Genomic DNA, 13,026 nt, shown 5'->3' on the forward strand with positions numbered 1-13,026 from the left:
CATACAGAAAGACTTACAGTCATCTCTAGAGTGATAGTGAGGAACAGCAGACTTGTTCTGGTTCCTGAAAGAGTATCTGCCTTTCTTGTTCTGTAGAAATTTCTTCATCTTGTATCAGACTTTATCAAACTGCAGGTGACCTGTCTGTGAGCTAGTATCCAACCCGGCTTCCTAACTGTACAGTAAAAAAAAACCTTGGACCAAACCAACAGCCCCCATTCAAACAAGAGGAGTTGTCAATTCAAAATACCCCATCTTTAGAGTCCTCCACAGAGTCCTCCACAGAGTCATTCACATTGCCACCGCAACACAAGAAAAGGGTGACAGTACATGAAGACTTGTCACAGTTACTCCAGCATCTCCTCCCAGAGTGTGCACTTGCAGTCCTGCAGCCCGTTTGCACAGTGTTAATCATAAAACTGGGACGCCCTCACTCCGCTCCTTAGTAAAACCTCTCTCCAAAAAGGGGCCCCATTTTCTTCTATAAATACTCCTCTGCCTCTTTTCCTGCTCTCTCTCACGGCTAGGTGACGTCCTCCAAGGGACAGAGACTGGCCCAGAATCAGTGTGTGTGTCGTTCAGCGAGGGGTTGATGAACACTAATTGGAGCGTGTGCCTGGGCGCGTTCATGTGTGTGGTAGTCTGTGTGTGTGTGTGTGTGTGTGTGTGTGTGTGTGTGTGTGTGTGTGTGTGTGTGTGTGTGTGTGTGTGTGTGTGTGTGTGTGTGTGTGTGTGTGTGTGTGTGTCAATGCTCAGCCCCATTGAGAAGGAGCAGGGGCAATTGAAGACTTTGCTCTGGATTAGTGGGATTAGGGGCTGAATCTTAAAATCCCCTCCACCCCCCATCAGGACAGGGACAGAGGGACACATGCCCCCCTTCATTAGAGTTAGGGTTGTGGAGATATCCACACAGACTCACTCACAGTGGTGCTTATGAATGTGTCTGCTCTGATCTGGGTTGCTTTAAAACAGTGCTGCAGCAACCTGTCCCTGAGGTAATCTACAGTAAGAAACACAGGGGCAATCAGCAGGTTAGTTACTTGTGAATAAGTCTGCTCTGATCTGGGTTGCTTTAAAACAGTGCTGCAGCAACCTGTCCCTGAGGTAATCTACAGTAAGAAACACAGGGGCAATCAGCAGGTTAGTTACTTGTGAATAAGTCTGCTCTGATCTGGGTTGCTTTAAAACAGTGCTGCAGCAACCTGTCCCTGAGGTAATCTACAGTAAGAAACACAGGGGCAATCAGCAGGTTAGTTACTTGTGAATAAGTCTGCTCTGATCTGGGTTGCTTTAAAACAGTGCTGCAGCAACCTGTCCCTGAAGTAATCTACAGTAAGAAACACAGGTGCAATCAGCAGGTTAGTTACTAGGCACATGGCCATCAGTCAATAGTAACTGCCAGTGAGTTGTGGTATATATGTCAGTGTACATGCAGTACATGAATTCCCATGGGAAATGGTTAATCACACACACAATATGGACAATGGAATTACAGATCACAGGAGGACATAACAATACACCTACACATAAAAGCAGGTGGTTAATGAGAGGGATTTACTGTAGAGAGATGAATGACTTTATGGAGCTTCACACAGGACTACTGTGACAGTAGTTTAGCATTTTTTATAATATCATAATAATATTGTAATAACATAGTCATATCAAATGGATGTACTAACAGTACTAACATATGGTTTATAATGGCCTAAATACTGCTAAGACAGCTAAGACAGCTATGTAAATGACTTATTTTCCAGCACAGAAAACAGCAAAGGTGAAAAAAGTACCTCATAGTTGAGTAAAAGGAACAGCCCAGTTCTAGTTATACATACTGGGCCAGGTGAATTATTCAATAGCCATGCTTGTATCTCCAAAACACACACTGTTCCCCTCAATCAAACTCTCATCTTACACCTCGACCAACCCAAGATGGCCACTTCACTTGTATATGGGAATACGGGAGAACAAGAGAGCGAGTGACATTATACAAGTCATTGAGCCTGAGGGAAGATGATTGTTTGGTAACTGACTGTTTCAACATCAAGCTGTTTAAAGCAGAGACAGACTAGAACAAAATGAAAGCAATATTCATTCCCAGAGCCAAAAACAATCAAGTCATTTAGATACTGAAACAAATTACTAGAACTGCTATAGCTGATAGGACCCATCATCATGTAACAACCGCCTGAATTGAAGCAGGTGACTCAGTGTGGAAGTGAATATAATGTGGAGATTCCCAACAGTAAACAAACTGTGGAGTCTACATCTCCAGCCAACAAATTCAAAAAAAAACTTCAATGCAATCCTATTGAATAAAGATACTATTGTAACTGCCCAGAACGGTTTCGAAAACACATTAATTTGAGCTCCCATTATGATTTTAGAAATAAGATGCAGACTTACCTTTCAACACCCTGAGAAGATGAAGGAATACATAGCCTACAGAGCAAATGCCTCTAAGTAACACTCCTCTCACTAACTGTATGTGTAACATGAGAGCAGGGCCTGTTTGAAAATGCAGGCAAAACCCAGCAACCAGATCCAACAGCCTGTGTCATGATGCCTTTGTGTTGTGTGCAACTGCGGGGTAAAATGGTGAACATTTCTACTTATCCATTCATTTTCAATCTTTGCAAAAAGTTAATGTTAAGTCAAACAAATCTAAAGCAATTTAGTCTATCTAACTGAATTTAATTTAGCAACTTGACTGTGAATTAATAACAACAAACCTTGTCATGCATGAGATAAAACATCAATAATCAATTACTTATAATGTATCCATTTGTTTACAATGTGTCCAGTAATAGTCCATCATGATGTCGCCAAAGGAGCAGAGAAGCGAGGCTACAGTTTGTTGACGTTACACCAGCAACAGCTGTGTTACAAAAAAAAATACTAAACACTTAGCAACATGCTACGGATTTGTCAATGTGTTTTTTTATTGTTTTATTTTGGGTGGATTAAGTTCGTTTTCCCTATCACGTATGGGTTTTATTTTTACCTTGTTTTTTTTCAACCCCGTCCAGTTGGTGGCGGTAATACACCTTTTTGGGTTGTAGTCTGCCATAAAACCCACAGAACATGAACATGCTATGGAAGTTAAGCCACCCACACCGTTCATGAGAATGGTCCACAGAAGTGAATGGAGTTTACTGCAATACTAGTTAAGGCAGACATTTAAATTATGAATTGTTTATCCCACAAATAGGGTAAGTAACAACGCGACTCGATTAAGTCATGATAAGAGAAGTAGCTAGCTTACTCTCAGCTAGGCTAGCTAGCTATGTAGGTGAAATGTGGAAGGAAGCCACCTGACGTTGCTAACCTGCACCTTTTACCATTACATTAGCCTAGGTTTATTGTAAATGATTATTGTCATACTATTCATCCTCATCTATCTAAGCTATTATCTCGTAGTGTAAGGAGACGAAATTATAAGTTAGCTTAGCTAGCTCTTTCTAGTCAGTCAATGCTTGACAGCCAGGCTAAGTTTCCTAATAATTAATAATTTAGCAGACGCTCTTATCCAGAGCGACTTACATGAGCAATTAGGGTCAAGGACACATCGACAGATTTTTCACCTAGTCGGCTCGGGGATTAGAACCAGCGACATTTTGGTTACTGGCACAACGCTCTTAACCACTAAGCTACCTGCCGCCCCATGATGTTCCTGATATCTTTCCTACTCTGACAGGTTAACAAATGGATTTCCTCACGCTATTTATGTGGTGGTCGTGCTGACCTGCATTGCCTTGGTTTGTAAATATTTTGGTCAGCAAAAAAGTCATTTTCGTCTACTTTTCGACTGGGTGACGAGCAAAGGTAAGACGTACAGACTGTGCCAGAGTTCTGCAGTTCTAGAACCGTACACAAGGTGGTGCTATAGCACCATTGTCATTAGAGCCATAATCATAATTTTTATTTACATTTTTAGTCATTTAGCAGACGCTCTTATCCAGAGCGACTTACAGTTAGTGCATACATTATTTTTGTATTTTTCATACTGGCCCCCCGTGGGAATTGAACCCACAACCCTGGCGTTGCAAACGCCATGCCCTACCAACTGAGCTACATCCCTGCCGGCCATTCCCTCCCCTACCCTGGACGACGCAGGGCCAATTATGCACCGCCCCATGGGTCTCCCGGTCGCGGCCGGCTACGACAGAGCCTGGATTCTAACCAGGATCTCTAGTGGCACAGCTAGCACTGCGATGCAGTGCCTTAGACCACTGCGCCACTCAGGAGACTTTTATGACAGGTAATACCATCTTGGACACCACTATGGTTTCAAAGGTTTACACAGAGGACTTTGTGCTATTTCATCAACGGTGAGTGAACTACTTGGAAATCACATTGTTTTTAGAAATTGTTGTTCTATTGAATAGATTAAAAAACATACGGTCCAACTGTTTGCCATTGTCTCTCCTCATAGGAACAGCATGTTTATCTATTTCCATATCTTACTGGAGGGGGCCGTGTACACAGAGATCACCTATGAGGTGTTTGGATACTGCAAGGACATGGACACCACTCTCACCAGCCTATCAGTGCCTTTAGTTCTACTGGTGGTCGAATCCTGCTCTGCATTAGAAGGGATCCTGGTAAGTCAACTACAACCCAGACCATCGACATAATACATTACTATCTGAAGTGAACATTCTGTTAAGTTCCCTCCTGAGGAAAATCATACCTTCCTGAACAGGCTGCTGTTGATCTGTTTCTAAACGCTTATGGATGCACATTGTTATGTGCAATACAATCCCACCATTAATTAAATGAAGTACTCTCTTTCTCTGTAGGTACAGTAACAAAGAAGCGACATGCAGGCCAGCTCCAGGCATACCCATGTGACAAGAGGATGTTCAATTGATTGGACATGATTTGGAAAGGCACACACCTGTCTATATAAGGTCCCACAGTTGACAGTGCATGTCAGAGCAAAAACCAAGCCATGAGGTCGAAGGAATTGTCCGTAGAGCTCCGTGACAGGATTGTGTCAAGGCACAGATCTGGGGAAGGGTACCAACAACCTTCTGCAACATTGAAGGTCCCCAAGAACACAGTGGCCTCCATCATTCTTAAATGGAAGAAGTTTGTAACCTCCAAGACTCTTCATAGAGCTGGCCGCCCGGCCAAACTGAGCAATCGGGGGAGAAGGGCCTTGGTCAGGGGGGTGACCAAGAATCCGATGGTCACTCTGACTGAGCTCCAGAGTTCCTCTGTGGAGATGAGAACCTTCCAGGAGAACAACCATCTCTGCAGCATTCCACCAATCTGGTCTGATGAAACCACGATTGAACGCCTGAATGCCAATCGTCACGTCTGGAAGAAACCTGGCACCATCCCTACGGTGAAGCATGGTGGTGGCAGCATCATGCTGTGGGGATGTTTTTCAGCAGCAGGGACTGGGAGACTAGTCAGCATCAAGGGAACGATGAACAGCGCAAAGTACAGAGAGATCCTTGATGATAACCTGCTCCAGAGCGCTCAGGACCTCAGACTGGGGTGAAGGTTAATCTTCCAACAGGACAACGACCCTAAGCACAAAGCCAAGACAACGCAGGAGTGGCTTCGGGACAAGTCTCTCAATGTCCTTGAGTGGCCCAGCCAGAGCTCGGACTTGAACCCGATCTAACATCTCTGGAGAGACCTGAAAATAGCTGTGCAGCGACGCTCCCCATCCAACCTGACAGAGCTTGAGAGGATCTGAAGAGAAGAATGGGAGAAACTCCCCAAATACAGGTGTGCCAAGCTTGTAGCATCATACCCAAGAAGAATCTAAGCTGTAATCGCTGCCAAAGGTGCTTCAACAAAGTACTGAGGAAAGGGTCTGAATACTTATGTAAATATGATATTTATTTATTTTTTATATGCATTTGCAAAAATGTCTAAAAACCTGTTTTTGCTTTGTCATTATGGGGTATTGTGTGTAGATTGATGAGGGAAAACAACAATTTAATCAATTTTAGAATAAGGCTGTAACGTAACAAAATGTGGAAAAAGTCAAGGGGTCTGAATACTTTCCGAATGCACTGTATTTCCTCTGTCTCTCCCCAGCACCTGTTCCTGACTTTCCTCAGGATCGTCTTCATGCTTCCTGGTCTTCGTGTTCCTGCTCTTGGCAGGCTATGCCATGTTCCACACCTACCTAGCTGTGGTCAACCAGACCTCCAACGAGTGGTACAAGGGACGAGGGAACGTTTGCCAGCACTGCCACCCCTCACCTGACCACTTCTGTAGTCCGCTAGCCTCTGACCAGTCCAAAAGGTGGTTCTATAGTAGAGAGGTGCTTAGAAACCTGGGGTACCTTTGGTAACGTAGTATATGTAGACACCTGCTCGTTAAACATCTCATTTCAAAATCATGGGCATTAATATGGAGTTGTTCCCCCCTTTGCTGTTATAACAGCCTCCACTCTTCTGAGAAGGATTTCCACTAGATGTTGGAACATTGCTGTGGGGACTTGCTTCCATTCAGCCACAAGAGCTTTAGTGAGATCCGGCACTGATGTTGGGCGATTAGGCCTGGCTCGAAGTTGGCATTCCAGTTCATCCCAAAGGTGTTCGATGGGGTTGAGGTCAGGGCTCTGTGCAGGCCAGTCAAGTTCTGCCACACCAATCTCGACAAACCATTTCTGTATGGACCTCGCTTTGTGCACAGGGGCATTGTCATGCTGAAACAGGAAATGGCCTTCTCCAAACTGTTGCCACAAAGTTGGAAGAACAGAATCATCTAGAATGTCATTGTATGCTGTAGCGTTAAGATTTCCCTTCACTGGAACCATAAAAAACAGCCCCAGACCATTATTCCTCCTCCACCAAACTTTACAGTTGGCACTATGCATTGGGGCAGGTAGCGTTCTCCTGGCATCCGCCAAACCCAGATGAATCCGTCGGACTGCCAGATGGTGAAATGTGGTTCATCACTCCAGAGAACACGTTTCCACTGCTCCAGAGTCCAATGGCGGTGAGCGTTACACCACTCCAGCCAACGCTTGGCATTGCGCATGGTGATCTTAGGCTTGTGTGCGGCTGCTCAGCCATGGAAACCCATTTCATGAATCTCAGACGAACAGTTATTGTGCTGATGTTGCTTCCAGAGGCAGTTTGGAACTCCGTAGTGAGTGTTGCAACTGAGGACAGACAATGTTTATGCAGTTGGCGATCCCATTCTGTGAGCTTGTGTGGCCTACCACTTTGCGGCTGAGACGGTTTTGGTCCTAGACATTTCCACATCACAATAACAGCACTTACAGTTGACCGGGGCAGCTCTAGCAGGGCAGAAATTTGACGAATTGACTTGTTGGAAAGGTGGCACCCTATGACGGTGCCATGTTGAAAGTCACTGAGCTCTTCAGTAAGGCCATTCTACTGCCAATGTTTGTCTTTAGAGATTGCTTGGCTGTGTGCTCGATTTTATACACCTGTCAGCAATGGGTGTGGCTGAAATAGAATCCACTAATTTGAAGGGGTGTCCACGTACTGCTGTGTGTGTGTATATATAGTGTATCTTAAGATGGATGCACATACTGCTGTGTGTATATAGTATATCTTAAGATACAAACCCGGACGACGCTGGGCGAATTGTTTGCCGCCCTATGGGACTCCCAATCGCGGCCGGTTGTGATACAGCCTGGAATCCAACCAGGGGGTCTGTAGTGAAACCTCAAGCACTGAAATGCAGTGCCTTAGACCGCTGCTCCACTCGGGAGATCTTAAGATGGATGCAGATACTGCTGTGTGTATATATAGTGTATCTTAAGATGGATGCACATACTGTTGTGTGAATTGTTCCCTCCATGATGTGCAGAAAAAAGACGATTGAGTTTGACAGAGGCTGATACACTGTCTACTACACTACTGAATGTATGTATTATTATTTTTTGGGGGGGGAAATATATTGTTGTGGGTTTTGGGGAATTTTAACCATATATTTCTATCTGGCAATAAAGCTTCTCTTTACACTTTTTCCCAGGCTGGTGTCTGTCCCTTGGGATGAATGCATTGCAGATGGTCTATCATTGTGTATTAGAGGAAGCAAGGATGCTTAATCATATTATCATACCAAGTCATTAAATTCAATGATTGCCGTGTGTACACAGAAAAAAAGCATATCGAGCTTTGCTCGCTGCTTGCACAAATTGACCCACAAGGAACCTAACCTCGTCCCCTGGCTCAATTGCTAACCCATATAGACAGAGAGCCGGCTGGTGGACGAGATTACCGGAACCCGGAAGAGATAGATAACACAGCCACAAAGTCAGATTCCACAGCGACAAAGTCACAATTGTCTTAAATAATTCGCTTTTTGATCTTAATTTAAGTTTAGGGTTAGGCATAAGGTTAGCAGTGTGGTTAAGGTTAGGTTTAAAATCAGATGTGAAGATGACAAATTGTAGAAATGTGCGGGGGTTAGCCAGAATTATGACTTTGTGGCTGGGTTAATTAGTGACGACCCATGGATGTTCCTGCCACTTTAAACCGGTGCGAAAGTGTGTTACAGTATGGATTTGATGCAATGATAGAAGGTCAGGAAACGCTTCGCTAAACTTAGCAATAAAACATGATTGAAGACACAAAATTATTCAACTACAAGATCACACGAAATAGTACTCGTGCTATAATTGAATGTCATATTCTTTGGGGGGAGATTGTTATCGTATATTTTGCGCTAAACATCGTGGGTAGTCTGCAAGCAAGTGGTAGCCTACAGTAACGTTAGCTAGCCGGTTATTTTTGGACACTGACTGATCTAGCAACAAGAGGTACCGGTAGTTGACAGCACGCACACGTTTTCCCAATGGATGTGTCAAAATGTACCCGTCTGAGCGGTCCGTTGATTAAGCAAATGCTTAATTCTGTGGACAGTGTCCTCTTCGACTGTGATGGTGTTATCTGGCGAGGGGATCAGGTCATCCTTGGCACCCCAGACGTTATCAACCTGCTCAAGAAGAATGGAAAGAAAGTGTTTTTCGTCACCAACAACAGCACTAAAACTAGAAAGATGTATGCAGACAAACTGGCATTGATGGGATTCAACGCGACAGAGGATGATGTGTTTGGAACGGCGTACTGCTCAGCAATGTACCTCAAAAAGGTCTCAAAACTACAGGGCAAAGTGTATCTCATAGGAAGCAATGCGATGAGGCAGGAACTAGAGAAGGTTGGGATCCAGCAGACAGGTGTGGGGCCTGATCATATATCAGGTGTCCAGATGGATTGGCCCAACGTGCCCCTGGACCCTGAGGTGAAGGCTGTGGTTGTTGGGTTTGATGAACACTTCAGTTACAGGAAACTGAACAGAGCCCTGCAGTACCTCAACAACCCTGACTGTCTACTAGTGGGAACCAACACTGACACCAGACTGCCCCTGGAAGGAGGCAAAGTTGTCCCAGGTAAAGAGGATGTTTTATGTGCAGAGACAACAAGAGTATGAACCAACAAGACTGTGGTAACTCACTAACTGTAAGTCGCTCTGGATAAGAGCGTCTGCTAAATGACTAAAATGTAAATGTAAAATGTAACTGTTCGTGGTGTGTGCACCATCTCTGCCACAGCGGACGAGACCTCTGTGGCAGAGGCCGTAGTGCTCATATACAGTGGGGAAAAAAAGTATTTAGTCAGCCACCAATTGTGCAAGTTCTCCCACTTAAAAAGATGAGAGAGGCCTGTAATTTTCATCATAGGTACATGTAAAAAAAATCCAGAAAATCACATTGTAGGATTTTTAATGAATTTATTAGCAAATTATGGTGGAAAATAAGTATTTGGTCAATAACAAAAGTTTCTCAATACTTTGTTATATACCCTTTGTTGGCAATGACACAGGTCAAACGTTTTCTGTAAGTCTTCACAAGGTTTTCACACACTGTTGCTGGTATTTTGGCCCATTCCTCCATGCAGATCTCCTCTAGAGCAGTGATGTTTTGGGGCTGTCGCTGGGCAACACAGACTTTCAACTCCCTCCAAAGATTTTCTATGGGGTTGAGATCTGGAGACTGGCTAGGCCACTCCAGGACCTTGAAATGCTTCTTACGAAGCCACTCCTTCGTTGCCCGGGCGGTGTGTTTGGGATCATTGTCATGCTGAAAGACCCAGCCACGTTTCATCTTCAATGCCCTTGCTGATGGAAGGAGGTTTTCACTCAAAATCTCACGATACATGGCCCCATTCATTCTTTCCTTTACACGGATCAGTCGTCATGGTCCCTTTGCAGAAAAACAGCCCCAAAGCATGATGTTTCCACCCCCATGCTTCACAGTATGTATGGTGTTCTTTGGATGCAACTCAGCATTCTTTGTCCTCCAAAAACGACGAGTTGAGTTTTTACCAAAAAGTTCTATTTTGGTTTCGTCTGACCATATGACATTCTCCCAATCCTCTTCTGGATCATCCAAATGCACTCTAGCAAACTTCAGACGGGCCTGGACATGTACTGGCTTAAGCAGGGGGACACGTCTGGCACTGCAGGATTTGAGTCCCTGGCGGCGTAGTGTGTTACTGATGGTAGGCTTTGTTACTTTGGTCCCAGCTCTCTGCAGGTCATTCACTAGGTCCCCCCGTGTGGTTCTGGGATTTTTGCTCACCGTTCTTGTGATCATTTTGACCCCACGGGGTGAGAACTTGCGTGGAGCCCCAGATCGAGGGAGATTATCAGTGGTCTTGTATGTCTTCCATTTCCTAATAATTGCTCCCACAGTTGATTTCTTCAAACCAAGCTGCTTACCTATTGCAGATTCAGTCTTCCCAGCCTGGTGCAGGTCTACAATTTTGTTTCTGGTGTCCTTTGACAGCTCTTTGGTCTTGGCCATAGTGGAGTTTGGAGTGTGACTGTTTGAGGTTGTGGACAGGTGTCTTTTATATTGATAACAAGTTCAAACAGGTGCCATTAATACAGGTAACGAGTGGAGGACAGAGGAGCCTCTTAAAGAAGAAGTTACAGGTCTGTGAGAGCCAGAAATCTTGCTTGTTTGTAGGTGACCAAATACTTATTTTCCACCATAATTTGCAAATCAATTCATAAAAAATCCTACAATGTGATTTTCTGGATTTTTTTTCTCAATTTGTCTGTCATAGTTGACGTGTACCTATGATGAAAATTACAGGCCTCTCTCATCTTTTTAAGTGGGAGAACTTGCACAATTGGTGGCTGACTAAATACTTTTTTCCCCACTGTACATAAATGTTGTGTTAATGATCTGTAGTAGTGTACAGCGAGCCATGAGGGGTTTTCCACTGCCCCAAGTCAGATCTTTCATCTCTGTTACTGTATGTTCAAGTGTCAACAACACTGAATGTGTTGTCCTCTTCTCTCTGTCTCCCCCAGGGACAGGCTGCATCCTGAAGGCTGTGGAGATCGCAGCCCAACGCCAGGCCCAGACTGTGGGCAAGCCCAACCACTTCATGTACGACTGTGTGGCAAGCCAGTTCGGCCTGGACAGTGCCCGCTGCCTCATGGTGGGGGACCGGCTGGACACGGACATCCTTCTGGGGTCCAACTGTGGCCTGAAGACCCTGCTAACCCTGACCGGGGTATCCACTGTGGCTGACGTTGAGGCCCATCAGGAGAGTGGCTGTCCGGAGCGCCTGGCGATGGTGCCTGACTACTATGTGGAGAGTATTGCAGAGCTCCTACCTGCTCTACAAGGATAACCAGTCAGGTCTTAATAGGTTTTTATCTCAGTGAGACTTAAGCCTGGATTGATGATCATTCAAATTGATTAATTATAAAGGACTGTTAAGGACTGTGTGCGTATGAAATCCCTGTATGTTTCCAGGTTATGGATGTGAAAATTCAGGAAGGTACAGAGAATCAATCAACCGCTTCTATAATACTAAGACTGCGGAACACAAACTACACTGAACAAATAAATATATATATATATATATACTGACACAAATGTCTCAAGTTTTGAGGGAGCATGCAATTGGCATGCTGACTGCAGGAATGTCCACCAGAGCTATTGCCAGAGAATTGAATGTTCTGAAAATGTCCCAGTTCTTCCATGGTCTACATTCTCACCAGACATGTCACCTATTGCGCATGTTTGGGATGCTCTGGATCGACGTGTACGACAGTGTGTTCCAGTTCCCGCCAATATCCAGCAACTTCGCACAGCCATTGAAGAGGATTGGGACAACATTCCACAGGCCACAATCAACAGCCTGATCAACTCTATGCGAAGGAGATGATTCGCGCTGCATGAGGCAAATACCAGATACTGACTAGTTTTCTGATCCACGGCCCTACTTAAAAAAAAGAAAAGGTATCTGTGACCAACAGACGCATATCTGTATTCCCAGTCGTGTACTCCATAGATTAGGGCCTAATGAATTTATTTCAATTGACTAATTTCCTCATATGAACTGTAACTAAGTAATTCTTTGAAATATTGCATTTATATTTTTGCTCAGTGTAGATTAAAGTTATTTTAACTACAGTATGCTATGGTTGATGGCTGAATAGATATTCAAGATTTACAGCAAGTGTAGCCGACGACTCCTGGCGTGCTACTGGGTGTGCAAGCCTTTGTTCCAGCCCTGCTGCAACGCACCACATAGATTCAGCAGCAAAAAAAGGAAACAAATCGCAGGGCTGGAACAAAAACCTGCCCTACACATCCAGAAGTTCTCCAGGACGAGAGTTAGCCACTTCTGATTTTCCAGTGTTGATAAATGGTTTTAGATTTTTTCAGATGAGTTCAGGAAATGGTAGAGAAAAGTATATGTGCTGTGTGGGTGAAGAGGAAGAAGGGCCTGTATCCTTTGCTGTAGCAAGGATCTCAAGCACGTCAGGGGAAATGTGTACACACTCCCTTTGGGTATTTCCCTCGTCTGTGTGCATACAGTTGCAATCACATGTCACTAAATATTGATCTAAGGCAAAGAGCTATGCAGAATTACACAATACTGGAGTGCACTGACAATGAATCAGGAATGATACATCTTATATTGTCCACTGTCATGTTCCCTGTACCAATGCTGAGTTGTGTTTATTGCAGTTTACATTACCCATTCATCTGAGGAT

The 13,026-nt window shown here is 44.3% G+C and overlaps 3 protein-coding genes across 3 annotated transcripts in view; 2 read left to right on the plus strand and 1 right to left on the minus strand.

The window, feature by feature from the left end:
• The window catches only part of LOC121576994 (delphilin-like), a 46,797-nt gene extending 46,237 nt beyond the window's left edge, over window positions 1-560 (minus strand). The window contains exon 1 of the mRNA XM_041890658.2: window positions 18-560. Within this exon, the coding sequence (XP_041746592.2) occupies window positions 18-108 (91 nt within the window). The 5' untranslated portion in view covers window positions 109-560. The remainder of the gene's footprint in view (window positions 1-17) is intronic.
• A 3,614-nt stretch (window positions 561-4,174) lies between these two features.
• LOC121584513 (palmitoyltransferase ZDHHC4-like) lies at window positions 4,175-4,891 on the plus strand. The gene is made up of 3 exons (XM_041900431.1): window positions 4,175-4,328; window positions 4,433-4,601; window positions 4,800-4,891. The coding sequence occupies exons 1-3, from the start codon at window positions 4,252-4,254 to the stop codon at window positions 4,806-4,808; spliced, it is 255 nt and encodes an 84-aa protein (XP_041756365.1). The 5' UTR covers window positions 4,175-4,251; the 3' UTR covers window positions 4,809-4,891.
• Window positions 4,892-8,492: 3,601 nt separating this feature from the next.
• Window positions 8,493-11,908, plus strand: LOC121584519 (glycerol-3-phosphate phosphatase-like). Its single transcript, XM_041900443.2, has 2 exons — window positions 8,493-9,394; window positions 11,326-11,908. The coding sequence occupies exons 1-2, from the start codon at window positions 8,800-8,802 to the stop codon at window positions 11,649-11,651; spliced, it is 921 nt and encodes a 306-aa protein (XP_041756377.2). The 5' UTR covers window positions 8,493-8,799; the 3' UTR covers window positions 11,652-11,908.
• Window positions 11,909-13,026: the final 1,118 nt, after the last annotated feature.

The sequence above is a fragment of the Coregonus clupeaformis genome, chromosome 1, assembly GCF_020615455.1.
Source record: "Coregonus clupeaformis isolate EN_2021a chromosome 1, ASM2061545v1, whole genome shotgun sequence".
In the NCBI taxonomy this organism is placed as follows: domain Eukaryota; kingdom Metazoa; phylum Chordata; class Actinopteri; order Salmoniformes; family Salmonidae; genus Coregonus; species Coregonus clupeaformis.